The sequence below is a fragment of the Pelophylax lessonae genome, assembly GCF_965119305.1.
Source record: "Pelophylax lessonae genome assembly, chromosome: 2".
Taxonomy (NCBI): domain Eukaryota; kingdom Metazoa; phylum Chordata; class Amphibia; order Anura; family Ranidae; genus Pelophylax; species Pelophylax lessonae.
Window position 1 is genome coordinate 375,346,727 of NC_138769.1, and position 15,629 is coordinate 375,362,355.

A 15,629-nucleotide genomic window follows, 5' to 3' on the forward strand; every position below is an offset into this window, starting at 1 on the left:
ACTACCGCCATCCTCCCACAGGCCGCACACCTCCTGCAGGCCGCACAGGCCAATAAACTACCTTCCGCAGGCCGCTGCCATCTTTCCACAGGGGCCGCCATCTTGGCGAAGCCTCGTGTCTCCAGCATGGGGGCGGCCATTTTGGAAGTGACCAGCTACCTCGAGGAGTAGCATGGGAGGCGCCGGAAGGCGTGTAAAGGGGCGGAGCCGCCTCCTTCTACCCGGGAAAAGGATCCAAAGGACTTCCTGTCTGTAAGAGACAGCGCTGAGAGCAGGTTGATAGAAACTTCTGTGCATCAGGTGGTGAGCCTTGGGGTCTCTCTCTCTGTGGGGTCCAAAGCAGGTAACACTGAGGAATGCTGTTGCGCTGGGGGATTACAAAAGGTTAAAAAAAAAAAAAAAAAAAAAAGTTTTTTTCTTTACAATTATTTTTTGTTTGCTGGCAAGTGTCTGGGATTAATCATGGACCCTGCCACACATGTATCCCCACCTGATCCCCTCGAGGTGGCCGCAGGACCCTCCTGTGCCCCACTTGTGATTGATGCATTATCAGCAGTTTTTGGAGTCTTTGGTATCCCGGGTGGAGGTAGCCTGTCAGGGACGGGGGGCAAGAAAGCGACCCCCGCCTACCCCTATTTCATCTGACACTTCAGATACGGATTCTGAGCTTGTCACTGCAGCTGCAGACCCCTCTTCTGGGGCTGCTGTCTCAGGTACGGTCTCCTCAGATAGTGAGGAGAACATTTCTGCCTCCGCCATAGCGCAAGAAAAAGCGTTGGTGGACGCACTGGTCATGTCTGTCCGGGAAACCTTAAGCCTTGAGGTTACACCGACAGAGGTAGCTGACACTGAAATTCCCTTTGGTACCAGCAAGCCTACCAAAATGGCGAAGGTTTTTCCCTTGCCCAAATGTTTTGGTAATCTAATTAAAGAAGAATGGGATCGTCCGAAACGAACCCCTGCTATTTCCAAACACATTGCTAGGCGCTATCCGTTTGAGGAATCCCTCCTTAAAAAATGGACGGTACCACCAGTGGTGGACCCACCGATTTCCAGACTAAACAAAACCACTGTTATCCCATTGGAGGACGCTCCGTCCTTTAGGGATCAGGTGGATCGAAAAGTGGAAGCGGAATCCCGCTCCATTTTTTCCCTGATAGGGTCAACAGTTAGGCCAGTGGTGGCCATTGGTTTAGTCTCACAAACATTGACAGAATGGACCAAATTGTTACGCCGTGACATAAAGGGGAGAAGTATCCCCCCGGCAGTATCAGATTTGCTGGAGCAAATTATACAAGGGCTACAGTTCATCTGTGACGCCGCCCTGGACGCCACTCCCTTGCTAGGGCGTGCATCTGTTTCAGCAGTGGTCCTCAGACGCATGTTGTGGTTACAGTGCTGGTCGGCGGATCAAGGTTCCAAAAAAGCTTTGGCAAATCTCCCTTTTCAAGGGGATCGCCTGTTTGGGGCCACCTTGGATGAGATTATAAAGGATCTCACTGGGGGCAAGAGCACTTTTTTACCACAGACTGCTAAGGGTAAAGGACCTCGTAACAGGCGAGGACCTTCCTTTTCCGCTCATAAAAAGTTTGTTCGTTCCGCTGGTGCGGGCGATAAGGCAAAGCCCTCCAAAGCCCCTGCAGGGGGTTTCAAAGGGCGCTGGTCGGGTAAACAAGGGTCCGGCTCAGCCAAACCTGAAGATAAGACCAATACAGCCTAAAGGTGCGCCCCCACCCATCTCTGGGGTGCGGGGACGTCTTCACCGGTTTCCGTTTCCGGATCCATGGCTTTCCAGAATCCCGGACAAAGGGGTTCGCGAGGTCATACGGTCGGGATACAAGATCGAGTTTCGATCACTTCTACCGGTGCGATTCTTCCCTTCAAACATTCGACTATCCCCGGATCGCTTAAAAGCTTTGTGGGGGGGAGTAATGGACTTGATGCAACAGGGAGCGGTAGTTCCCGTTCCTTGAGCAGAACGTTTTCTTCACTTTTCCCAAAAATCATTCCTAGTTCCCACCAGGAGCTGGAAAATTCAGTGAACAATTCGGATGTTACTATCCGTCTACTGGTCTTCCCTTCAGACTTGCATGAGGATCCTGGGACTGATGGTGGCCGCCTTAGAAGCAGTACCGTATGCCCAGTCTCATGCCCGAACTCTCCGAAAGGAGATTCTTTTCTAATGGAATCGGAATCCCGATTCTCTGGACAATCGGATCCGGTGGAGCGAGCGGACCAGGGAGTCTCTGGTCTGGTGACTTCGGGCTCCGATGCTCAACTAGGGGAAATCATTTCTTCCGATAGAATCCAGGTTACAGATAAATGTATTGGAACTGAGAACGATCAGACTTTGTCTGATTTTTCTGGACCGAGCAGCTTCAGGGCAGCCTGGTTTGGATCCAGTCAGACAAGGCCACAGCCGTGGCTCATGTCAATCACCAAGGGGACACCAAGAGTGCCCTGGCGGCCATAGAAGTGGCCAGCATTCTTCATCCAGAGGTTTTTCACCAGCTGTGCCTTCATTGGGGCACCCCGGAGGTGGATCTGTTGGCAGCTCGGCTCAACAGGAAGGTGCGGAGGTTTGTAGCCCGCTCCCGAGATCCTCGAGCGGACGCAGCAGACGCGCTGGTCGCCCCGTGGGGACAGTATCAGCTACTGTATGTCTTCCCTCCTCTCAAGTTGCTGCCGAAACTTCTGCGCAGGATAGAGGTGGAGGGAATTCCAGTTATCCTGGTAGCTCCGGAATGACCTCGTCGACCCGGGTACGCCGACTTGGTCAGGCTGGTCGCGGACGCTCCTTGGAGACTTTCTCTCAGGGAGGATCTGCGGTCTCAGGGACCGATCTTCCATCTTGCTTTACAATCGCTGGCTTTAACGGCCTGGCTATTGAGACTCTGAAGGACAAGGGATTGTCAACTTCAGTTATTCCTACTTTAATTAAAGCAAGGAAAGCGACTTCCAGAAAAGTCTATCATCGCACATGGAGGTCTTATATTGCGTGGTGTGAATCCTTTGGATTTCCTCCACGTACATATTCGGTGACCCGAATCTTGGCTTTTCTGCAACAGGGGGTTGAGCAGAAGCTGGCCTTGAGTACTGTCAAGGGACAGGTTTCAGCCTTAGCAATTTTCTTTCAGAAACCTTTGGCTACCCATTCCTTGGTGCGGAATTTCATCCAGGGGGTGCGGCATCTGGCTCCGCCAGTGCGCGCGCCCTTACCGCCCTGGGATCTTAATTTGGTGTTGTCGGTTCTTCAGAAACCTCCCTTTGAAAATATCAGGGAGATTCCCTTGCTTACATTATCCCAGAAGGTGGCCTTCTTGGTGGCCATTACTTCTGCATGCAGGGTGTCAGAACTGGCCGCATTATCCTGTCGTTCCCCATATCTGGTGGTTCATAGGGATAAGGTAGTTCTTCGTCCGAATCCATCCTTCCTTCCTAAGGTGGTTTCAGAGTTTCATCTGAATGAAGATATTGTGCTACCTTCCTTGTGTCCTAAGCCCAGTCATCCTCGAGTGTGCGTTACACTCCTTGGATGTGGTTCGGGCAATCAGGGTATACCTGAAGACTACGGACTCGTTTCGTAAAACTGATTCACTTTTTGTGATCACGGATGGCCCCAAAAAGGGGTTGCCTGCATCTGCCGCGACTATCTCAAAATGGATCAGACAGACGGTGGTACAGGCTTATTCTATTATGGGTCGGAATCCTCCGTTCCCTGTTAAGGCGCACTCCATTCGGGCGCTTAGTGCTTCCTTGGCCTTCCGCCATCAGGCGTCAGTGGTCCAGGTTTGCAAGGCGGCTACCTGGTCGTCGGTTCATACCTTTACAAAATTTTATAAAGTTGATGTGATGGCATCGTCGGATGCCTCTTTTGGCCGCAAGGTTTTGCAGGCCGCAATTTGAGGAGACCGTTGGTCTACCTCGAGGGTTTTTTTCTGTTGGATTTTCAGTTGAGTCTCATCCTTTGGTTTAATGAGCCTTTAAAACTTCTAGTTGGCACCGGTTGGGCCTTCTAGATTGGATTTTGATTTCTGTTATCCCACCTCTCATTTGTGGCACTGCTTTGGGACGTCCCAATTTGATATTAATCAAGAGGACTGCGTCTGTCAATGAGCGACAGAGAAAAATGGATTTTTGTAAAATCTTACCGTAAAATCCTTTTACAGCTCATTGACAGACGCAGTACCCGCCCCTCTACTTTTTGAGTTGGGTTGGGTTAAATTCTCTGACTCTGCTTTGTGATATAACTAACATCCTGTAGCAGAGAGGGAGAGGATATACCCTCTGGGACTGCCCCTAAGGTGTGGCCAGAACGTTTTCCTTCTGCCTAGTCCTACTCCTGTAGAGGGCAGTATAACCCAATGTGATATTAATCAAGAGGACTGCGTCTGTCAATGAGCTTAAGAGAAAAGGATTTTACGGTAAGATTTTACAAAAATCCATTTTTTAGGCCAATTTGTTTTTTGCTACATATTTTTGGTTAAAAAAAAAATCGCATATAACTAGTACTTGCGGCGATCTGCAATTTTCTTTTTTTTTTTTTGCGGGACTGCGACATTGCGGCGGACAGATCGGACCCCTGACTGACATTTTTGACACTCTTGGGAGTACCAGTGACATTACTACAGTAAATCCGTGCTATAAATATGCACTGTTACTGTAAAAATGACACTGGCGGGCAAGGGGTTAACTTTGTGATCAGTGGGATAAATGTATCCCTAGGGGCGTGATTCTAACTGGGGGGGGCGTGGCTTGTGATGTAACCACAGAGACATACGATCCTACATAGCAGGATCGTATAGTCTCTGCACTTACATCAGGGAGAATGACAGACTGCTGTGTTTACATCAGCCGTCTGCCTTTCTCCCTCTCCTGCGGGAGATCGCGAGTGACCGGCGGACATTAGAGCCGCCGGTCACTCGTGTGGGGATCACTGCGAACGAGCGAGGGAGGGAGTGCACCTCCGTCGGAGCACGCTCGCCCCCTACAGGCTCCTGGACGAGCGACGTAGCCCTACGTCGGTTTGCCCAGGAGCGGCTGACCGCCGCAGTAAATAGTCGTGCGGCGGTCGGCAAGTGGTTAAGGAACCTGTTGACAAGAGCTGAATCTCTGGTCCGATACCTTTTTGCCGTGGCCAGTGTTTGCCATAACCTTGGTCTTCCAGTCCTTAAAGAAATGGGCAAAGCTTCTGCGCAAGGTTTTGGAAGGGGGTCAACATCTTCCTGAGCTGGCGAATCAGTTAGTGCAGGGATTACAATATATCTGTGATGCCTCTATGGATGTGGACTCCTTAGCCTGCAGGGTGTCTGTGACAGCTGTGACTCTCCGCCGCATGATTTGGCTGAAATGCTGGTCTGTGGACAAGGCTTCCGAAAGGGTATGGACTGATCTTCCTTTTGTAGGAGACCGCCTGTTCGGAGCTTCCATGGAAGAGCTCATTAAAGGTCTTACGGGAGGTAAGAGTACTCTGCTTCCACAGGCTACCAAGAGCAAAGAGCCTCTTCGCAAATGTGGTCCTTTCTTCTCGGCCCACAAACAGACCGTTCATCCCGCAGGATCGCAGGACAAGGGATCAAAATCTGCCCGTAACCTCGTGGGAGGTTCCAAGAGACATAGTAGGTTTTGAAGCCGCACACAGGTAAAAGAAATAAAAGGTGTCTTTATTCTTCAAAAATCATCAAGGACAAACAGACAGTGCGGGAACAGATGAGTCCAAGGTAGACGCGTTTCACAGCACAAACGGCCGCTTACTCATTACCATGGTTCCAAGAGACCCTGGTCTGGTACGCCAAAAGTGGTTTCTGCTGGTCCCACAGACAAGTCCACTTCTGCCTGAAGGGGTGCCCTCACACATATCTGGGGTGGGGGGACGTCTTCACTTCTTTCCAGACCCATGGACGTCCTTGATTCAAGACAAGTGGGTCTACGAGTTAATACGGTCCGGTTACAAGATCGAGTTTTGGTCCTTGCCTCCGGCAAGGTTCTTCCCTTCCAACTTGCGTTTGTCCCTGGATCCTCTGCGAGGTCTTCTAAGGGCGGTACAGGATCTGCTCTCGCAAGGCGTCATTTTACCAGTTCCAGAGTCTGAACTTTTTTCGGGGATTTTATATCAACTTATTTTCTGTTACCAGGAAGGAAGGCAAGGTCCGTTCAATCCTGCATTTCAAGGCCTTGAACCGCTTTGTGCGGGTTCAGAAGTTTAAGATGGAGACCATTCGCAAAGTAGTGGAATCCCTTCATCAAGGGGATTTTCTGACCTCTTAATTATCAAGGACGCTTACCTTCATATCCCAATATATATCGGGCATCAGCGTTGTCTTCGCTTTGCCGTAGGTGAGGAGCACTATCAATTGGTTACCTTTTTGGTCTCGCCTCAGCTCCCTGGGTGTTCACAATGGTTGGCCCTGGTGTTAGCCTTGCTCAGACAGAGGGGGATCGCAGTACTGGGGTACCTAGATGACCTTTTTCTGCAAGCAAGATCTCTGACTGTCTTAAAAGACGATTTGGATATCGGTGTGCGATCCTTGCAAAAACTTGGCTGGAAACTGAATTTCAAAAATCGGGTCTTAAGCCGTCCAACAAACTGGACTACCTGGGCCTGACTCTGGATTCAGCCTCAGCCTGGGTGTTTCTTCCAGGGACCAAACTCCTGAAGTTGCAGCATGCAATTCGGCTCCTGTTATCCAAACAGTCGTCTCTCAGGACTTGCATGCAAGTGCTGGGCTTGATGGTCTCCACTTTTGAGGCGGTTCCGTTTGCTCAGTTCCATGCCAGACCTCTGCAAAAGGAGATTCTTGCCAAATGGGACAAGAATCCATGGTCCCTAGACAATCTGATCCTATTGAGTCGGTGTACGAGAATTCCTTGATTATGGTGGCTCCGCTCCCCGGTGCTTCGACAGGGTAAATCCTTTCTTCCCCAGTACTGGGCAATGGTCACCATGGATGCCAGCCTATCTGGGTGGGGAGGTGTCTTGGGCAGAGATCCGGCTCAGGGAGGTTGGACTCGGGAGGAATCCAGTCAGCCAATCAATGTCCTGGAGATTTGAGAAATCAGGCTTTGCCTGTCCCCTTGTGGACGGACCGTTTGCAGGGGCGCCCAGTAAGGATTCAAACGGACAACGCCACAGCTGTGGCATGTGTTACTCATCAAGGGGGCACCAAAAGTGCCCTAGTGACCAGAGAAGTGTCCGGTAATCTAAGGTGGGCCGAACGTTTTGTTCCAGCCCTCTCTGCGGTGCACATTCTAGGGGTGGAATATTGGCAGGCGGACTACCTCGGTCGGCAGGCGCTGTATTAGGGAGAATGGTCCACCCGGAGGTGTTTAAACAAGTGTCTCCGGTGGGGGACTCCTGATGTGGACCTGTTGGCCTCTCGTCTCAGCCGGAAGGTTCAGAGGTTTGTGGCAAGGTCTCAAGACCCTCTGGTCGACGCCGTTGGCCTCTTGGTACGCAGACCTGGTAAGACTGGTAGCCAACATCCCTTGGAAACACCCTCTCAGAGAAGATTTTTTTGTCTCAAGGATCAATCCTTCATCCTGCTTTACAGTCGCTGGCTTTAACAGCCTGGCTATTGAAAGCCAGGTGCTGAAGTACGGAGGGCTGTCAGATTCAGAAATTCCTACACTGTTGAAAGCTAGAAAATCTACTTCTAGGAAGATTTATCATTGAGTTTGGAGGGCATACATTACTTGGTGTGAGTCTCGAGGGGTTTCCTCCTGTTCCTTTTCGGTGTCTCATCTCTTGAAGTTTATTCAAAGAGGTATATTTCAGCATTTGGCCCCGGGCACCTTCAAGGGCCAGATTCCCATTTTGGCAATCTTCTTCCAATGTCTGTTGGCCACAAATTCCGTGGTTCACACTTTTGTTCAGGGGATTTGCTACCTGGCTTCTCCGGTAAGGTCCCTGGTGCCTCCATGGGACAATCTGGTGTTTCGGTTCTTCAAAAAACGCCTTTTGAAAACATTTGTGAACTTCCTCTGCCTACTTTATCACAGAAGGTGGCCTTCTTGGTGGCTATTACTTCTGCACGCAGGGTGTTGGAGCTAGCTGCGTTGCCCTGTCGGTCACCCTACCTGGTAGTTCACAGGGAGAAAGTGGTGCTACATCCCCGCCAGTCTTTCCTTCCTAAGGTAGTCTATGGTTTCCACTTAAATTAAGACATTGTGTTGCCTTCCATGTGTCTTAAGCCTAAGCATCCTAAAGAGATTGCCTTACATTCCCAGGATGTAGTCGCATCTGCAGATGCTGCTTTTGGCCGCAACATTTTGTAGGCTGCTGTTGCAGACGCTCAAGCCTCTTGAAGGTGTATTTTTTTTTTTAGATTGGTGAGCTACAGTTGTTCCTGGTTGAGCTCCTGTTTTACTTGGTTGGCTAAGTTTAGCCTTTGGAAAGTGTGTTATTGCTGTGTTCTTCCCACCCCTCATGTTTGACACTGTTTTAGGACGTCCCAAGGGTCAAGAAGATATAGAGCTGTGTCCATCAATGAACGAAAGAGAACCTGTTTTTTTTTTTTTTTTTTTTTTGCAGTGCTACTGTATAGAATAAATCCTCTGCACATACATGTCTGTGGTGACAGGGTGTTAGACGGTTATGCTAAAATCATAATTGGTATTTCTAAAATTACAAGCTTCCCCCTGCTCGGACCAAAAATTGGGGTGGTGGCATTTAAAGGAGTTAATTGCTTAATTAGCCCAGTGACAATAGCTTCCAGGCTGCTGGAACCTAGATTGTTGTCCCACGTGCTGGAAAATCTTTGTGCAGGGTGCAGCTGAGAGTGGCAGTGTTACGTAAGTGAGGGCATGGTGTGAGATTGGCCGGTTCTTTTTAACAAGTTAGTGAAGAGGGCAGGGATCTGATACCCGCATCGGTCACACCGGTCACAAGCGCTTCCTCTGTTTTGCCATGGGTGGGGGAGTATTATCAGTTTGTGGTGTTACCCTTTGGTCTCTCCTCCTTGGGTCTTCACAAAAGTGTTGGCCCCGGTGCTAGCATTGATGCGTCAGCGGGGGATTACAGTACTGGGGTACCTGGACGTTGTTCTTCTGTGAGCAGAGCCTCCGACTGCTCTGATGGATAACTTGGAGTTCAGTTGGATTCTGAACCTTCAGAAGTCTGCTCTGGTTCTGTCCACCAAAACTGGACTATCTGGGTCTGACTCTGGACTCGACCTCAGCCGAAAAATGCCAGACATTGCAGGAGGCAATTCAGCTTCTGTTGTCCAGCAGACGGTCATCCCTCTAGGCTTGCATGCTGGTGCTGGGCTTGATGGTGTCCACCCTTGAGGCGGTCTGTTTACACAGTTCCACATAAGATCTCTGCTAAAGAGATTCTGGTAAAATGGTACAGGATCCACGGTCTCTAGAGGTGGATTCGTTCTGCGGCACTTCGACTGGGAAAATCCTTTCTCCCCCTGTACTAGACAGTTGTCACCACGGATGCCAGACGCCTGTCCGGGTTGGAAGGCGTCCTCAACACAGACGTGCTCAGGGGGTCCAGACTCTAGCAGAGTCCAGACTGACTATTAATTTACTGGAACTCCGAGCGATCAGACTTTGTCCGGCTCATTGGACAATTCATCTTCAGGGCTATACGGTACAAAGTCATTTGGACAATGCCACAGCCATGGTCTATATCAGCCACCAAGGGGGCACAAGAAGTGAGTAAGTAGCTGGCATTCTAAGGTGGGCTGACCGATTTTTGTTCCAGCCTCTCAATCTTCTGCCATGACTCATGTGCAGGATCCAGGCAGAAGGGATTCCAGTCATTCTAGTGGCTCAAGACTGGCCTCGCCGGTCTTGAAACGCCGATCTGGTACAACTGGTCGCCAATGCTCCTTGGGGACTTCCTCTCCTCTGTCCCAAGGACATCCTGCTTTAGTCGCTGGCTTTGACGGCTTGGCTGTTGAACTCCTGGTGCTGAAGGATGGAGGTTTGTCTGACTCGGTGATTCCTACGCTGTTAAAAGCTAGGAAATCTACTTCTAGTAATATCTACCATCGTACGTGGAAGACGTATATTCCATGGTGTGTCTCTTTCAGGGTTCATCACTCACTCGGTGGATCAGATCTTAACCTCCCTTCAGTGGGGGTTGAACAATAATTGGCCTTGAGTACCATCAAGGTCCAGATATCGTTTTTTGGCGGTCTTTTTCCAACGACCTTTGGCCACACACTCCCTGATGCATACCTTTTCTTCAGGGTGTCTCACATTTGGTTCCTTCAGTGTGGGCTCCGTTGCCACCCTGGAATTTTAATGTGATGCTTTCAGCTCTACAGTAGCCTCCCTTTGAAAATGTTCGGGAGGTTTCCCCAGAAGGTGGCCTTTGGTGGCTATCGCCTTGGCGCGCAACATGTCGGAACGGACGGCGTTATCCTGTAGTTCACCTGATGGTGATTCCAAGGATAAGGTGGTGCTTTGCCTCTGTCCGTCATTCCTTCCTAAGGTCGTCTCCGACTGTCGTTTGAATGAAGACATTGTGTGGCCTCCCCTGTGTCTCAGACCTAAACATTCAAATGAAATTGCCTTTCATACCTTAGATGTGGTTTGGGCTATTAGGGTGTACCTGACAGCTACGAAGTCTTTTAGGAAGTCAGACTCTCTATTTGTACTCATGGACGGACCTTAAAAAGGATTGTCCGCTTCTTTTGCAACCATTTCCAGATGGATCAGGCGGTTTAGACCTATTGCGTTGAGGTAAAGTTCCTCCTGTCAAGGCGCTCTCTACTAGGGTGCTTAGTGTCTCCTGGGTTTTCCGTCATCCAGCGTCGGTGACACAGTTTTGCAAGGCGGCCACCTGGTCATCAGTGCACACTTTTACACAGTTTTTTGTAAAGTGGATGTGTTGGCATCTGCTGATGCTTCTTTTGGCTGCAAGGTTTTGCTGGCTGCTGTTTAGAGGACCTGGTCCTCTTTTGAGAGTGTAACTTTTTTTTTTTTTTTCTTTCCTTCAGGTGAGCTCCAGTTGTTTATGGTTGAGCTCCATGTTACCTGGTTGGCTATGGTTAGCCTTGGGAATTTTTTTCTGCTTTTTCCCACCCTCATGTTTGATACTGCTTTAATGCTTTTTGAACGTCCCAATGGTTAAGAAGAATTGGGAGCTGTGTCTGTCAAACGAAAGATAAAAACGGGATTTTTGACTTAACGTAAAATCCATTTCTCTGATGTTCATTGACCGACACAGCACCCACCGCTCTGTGGATTTGACTTTCTTCTGACACTGCTTGTAACAAAACTGAGTGCCTATAGCTGAGTGGGTGTATACCCCCTGGGACTGCCCATAAGCGTAGTCAAGCTTTTTCCTGCCTGGTGTCCTACTCCTGTAGGGGGCAGTATAACCCAATGGTAGGGAAGAATCGGGAACTGTGTCCGTCAATGAACATCAGAGAAAGGGAGTTTATGGTAAGTCAAAAATCCAATGTTTTCACTTTTTTTTTTTTTTTTCTTTTTTTTTTTAATTCGCAATAAAAAAAAAAAAAAAAGGTCCCATCTGCCACCATGGCTGATGAACTTGTAGTACTCAATGGACTGTGAGGGTCCTGGTGGGCACCCTCATAGTCCACTGACACTTTCTCCAGCTTTCTAACAGAGGTACAGGCAAGAAAGGTGTAAGACCGGTCTGCAGGAGCCTGCCATTGCACCCTTGATCCACTGATTGTGGGTGCCATGCTTTGTTCTCTCCAGGGGGAGAAAATAAATGCACTTATTTTTTTGCAGTAAAAAAAAAAAAAGTGCATTTATTTTTAATTTTACCCTAAACATGATTAGACTTTAAATGTCAATACAAGGTTACAGTGGGCTTTACCCAATTTGAAGATGGGTAGATGCTAGGGTTTAGGACTGTAAAAAGGTCAGTTTTAAATTTTCGCTGGAATGGCTCTTTATCACCATGCTGTATGTCCGCTGTCCTATCTGTAGTCATTTTTCATGATTACCACCGTTCACTAAATGGAGCATTTGTGCTAGATTGGTAATATAAATGTGCCCATGTAATTTGCTCGGTCTAGGCTTGCTATATGGCAGATATGCATTTTTTTTTTTTTTAATTCTTTTCTTACATTGTTATGCTACACAGGAAATTGGGAAGAGCTAGTTAAATATCTGCAGATGGCCCGAAAGAAAGCAAGGGAATCCTATGTGGAAACAGAGCTCATCTTTGCTCTGGCTAAAACCAACCGGCTCACTGAACTTGAGGAATTTATTAATGGACCAAACAATGCCCACATCCAGCAGGTATGTAATATACTTTCACCAACACTCTGATGGAACACTTAGTACCTGGCCTGATGCATACCTGTCCAACTTAGCAGTCCAGGAAGAGAAAAATAGCCAAGCTGTGTGGAAAGTTTGCTGAATAGTCAGATTTTATCATTCGATATGGCAAAGAACAGCTAATAGATTAGTAGAAATTTCCTGTCCTAAAACCTTTTCTGATTTCTGAAGAAATAAAACCTCCAATCTTTTACAGTCAGGTAAGCGCCATCTTAGCCTCTGTTTGATCTATAGTTACCATGGTGCTGTGCACGTTATCAGTTATGATACCAACTGTTTGATGACCTGACATTTCAGTTAGCACAAATTGTGATAGTAATCACTCATGGCATTCCTTCAATGTAACTGATTTGGGAAATTCTTAGGCCTCAGGGCGTTTTTCCTGCCGCTTTTAGGAGGAGGTGGCGTTTCCTTTTTTTTTTCCAGCTTAAAAACGCCTCTCCGTTTTTATTCTATCTGTCCATGTACACTATGGTTTTTAGAAGCTTTTAGTTGCAGGAAAAAAAACAGCCAGTGCATCCAGGAGCTGAAAAGTTTGGGCAGAAAAAAAAAACGCTTGACACTACTAAAAGCTAGTGCTTGAGCATTAATTCCTTTCCATTGCCAGGATAAATTATTTTGGCCAACTAAATGAATTAATGCCCAAGAGCTTGATGCCTGTAAAAGCTTTAGACACTTTTACTAACGTCAGGCTTTGTTTTGCCAAAAAGTTGCTTCCTAGGGGAAAAGGCTTCTAGGAGGGTTTGCAAAACTTCCTGTGTGCATGAGACCCTAAATCGATGGGTTTAGTATGCTTCACCTAATTTGGTTTGGATGACAGTGGCGGTCTGGAAATGTATTGCCTAATATACAGTATGTCTGTCATCTGTCAACTTTGTCTACTTACGTGGTCTTTTCTCATCTAGGTTAGAAAGCTATGTTGTGATTTTTATCAGTTTTAAATTTATAAAAAACATTCTGAAATTATTATAGATGTAGTGCTTGATGAGGTGTCATTCCTCCTTGTGTATAATGCACTGGTCTTCATTTTGCATATTTACAATGTTTTACTGTTTACAATATTTGTCATTTAAATAATTCACTATTTTAATTTCAACATTGATATTATTTTTTTAATTAGGTTGGTGACCGCTGCTATGATGAAAAAATGTACGATGCTGCTAAACTGCTCTACAACAATGTTTCGAATTTTGGCCGTTTAGCGTCCACCCTTGTTCACCTAGGAGAGTATCAGGCTGCTGTGGATGGTGCTAGAAAGGCAAACAGTACACGCACTTGGAAAGAGGTGATTATAGAAAATTTGTCTGTCAATATTCCTGTAGTTTCTCAGCCATTAAGAATACAAACATTTTTTGGCTACTGATGAGATAATTCTACACTGAATAATAATTAAGAGTGCACATGCTGAGGTATATCACAGTTTAATACAAAATACAGCTTTCACTGTATAGTTATGCAACAAAAGTTAAACCTGTTAATGTTAGTGTCACACGCTCCATTGTTTAGTCCAGGGGCCCTCAAACTACGGCCCGTGGGCCGCATGCGGCCCCCCCAGGGTTCTGAACCCGGCCCACCAGCCAGGATCGGCATAGGGCTGACTGTCGGTCACTCACTGAAGCTGTAATATGCTTCAGAAAAGGGTGGACCCGGGGCGCAGAGCACTGCGCCCTACCCCACCCATTTGTGTGACAATAGAGAATGAAAAGGGGGAACGCTGTGGTCACTCTGGCATTGAAAGGGCACGCTGTGGTCACTGGCATTGAAAGGGGGCACGCTGTGGTCACTCTGGCATTGAAAGGGGGCACGCTGTGGTCACTCTGGCATTGAAAGGGGGCACGCTGTGGTCACTCTGGCATTGAAAGGGGGCACGCTGTGGAGATGGGGATATATATATATATATATATATATATATATATATATATATATATATATACAATAAATATTGTATTGTTTTTTTGTGCACTACAAATAAAATATGCGCATTGGAATTTGTTCATATTTTTTTTTTAAACTATAGTCCGGCCCCCAACAGTGTCTGAGGGACCGTGAACTGGCCCCCTATTTAAAAAAGCTTGAGGACCCCTGGTTTAGTCCATCCAGTTTTATACAGTAGCGGCCAATGGTCGACAGTTGACTTTGACAGTTGACAGTTGACTTTTTTGTTTTTTATCAAAATGTAGCCCTCTTGTATACTCACATCTCAAAATTTTCATTAAATACTAGTCAGCAGGTCTAAGGGGATTTTCCTAAGACCGCGAAAGACCTTTGATGATTTTTGTTGAGAAATGTTAAATCGCCCCCCCCCCCTTCTTTTTTTTTTTTTTTTTTAAGTATCAGATCACCTTTTAAGAAGAAATAAATGCTTATATTTTTGCTGGAAAAAAAATGTGTATTTATTTTTTTTTTATGCAGGAGCCTGGAAAGGATTGCACCCGCAATCAGTGTATTAGGGGTTCAGTGGCAGGCTTCTGCAGGCAAGCCCTGCAGCTTTCCGCCTATACCTCCATATGGGTTGACTGTTTACAAGCTGCAGGACTTGTGAATGAGCGCTCCTTAGCACCCTGGCAGTCCATTTAGAGCACCAAGCTGGAAGCCGTGGTGCCTGATGGTAGTTGTAGTCTGTACATTCACCAGAAACTAAGCATGAATGATACAGCCGTGTGGGCAGAGAGAGAGGATCCCCCACCCACTGTCACATTGAGGCGGGGATAGGGGGGAGAGGCTGCAGGAGCTGGAACATGTTACATGTTCCACCCTAAATACTGGTGGAACATATAACATGTTCCGAAAGGTGAATGTCTCCTTTAAATTGGCATCTCTGTACTTTAGAACACCCCTGCATAGCTAATGTGTCCTAAAAAATACAAACTGGCTGAATGGCTCCCAAATTAAATATCTTTTGTCCACCCTTAATTTTTTGGGGAACTTTATACGAAATGCAGAATTCCTAACCATTTATTTATTTTTTCAGGTTTGTTTTGCTTGTGTGGATGGTAAAGAGTTCCGTCTTGCCCAGATGTGTGGTCTCCACATTGTGGTACATGCTGATGAACTGGAGGAGTTAATAAATTACTATCAGGTAAGCAGACGGGTATTTTTACAAACCTGCAGCAAACTTATGGTTTCTATATAAGGGTCAGGTCGTTAGTTGACCTATTAACTGGTTTCTTTTTTTCTTTTACAGGACCGTGGCTATTTTGAAGAGCTGATCACCATGCTTGAAGCAGCCCTAGGTCTGGAACGAGCACACATGGGAATGTTTACAGAGCTTGCCATTTTGTATTCAAAGTTCAAACCACAGAAAATGAGGGAGCACTTGGAGCTCTTCTGGTCCAGGGTTAACATTCCCAAGGTAATGC

At 47.2% G+C, this 15,629-nt stretch overlaps 1 protein-coding gene across 2 annotated transcripts in view; it reads left to right on the plus strand.

The window, feature by feature from the left end:
• The window catches only part of CLTC (clathrin heavy chain), a 129,654-nt gene that overhangs the window by 90,459 nt on the left and 23,566 nt on the right, over positions 1–15,629 (plus strand). For both annotated transcript variants that reach the window (XM_082245754.1, XM_082245755.1), the window contains exons 22-25: positions 12,074–12,231; positions 13,391–13,555; positions 15,242–15,349; positions 15,455–15,622. In XM_082245754.1, coding sequence (XP_082101880.1) covers positions 12,074–12,231; positions 13,391–13,555; positions 15,242–15,349; positions 15,455–15,622 — 599 coding nt within the window. The remainder of the gene's footprint in view (positions 1–12,073; positions 12,232–13,390; positions 13,556–15,241; positions 15,350–15,454; positions 15,623–15,629) is intronic.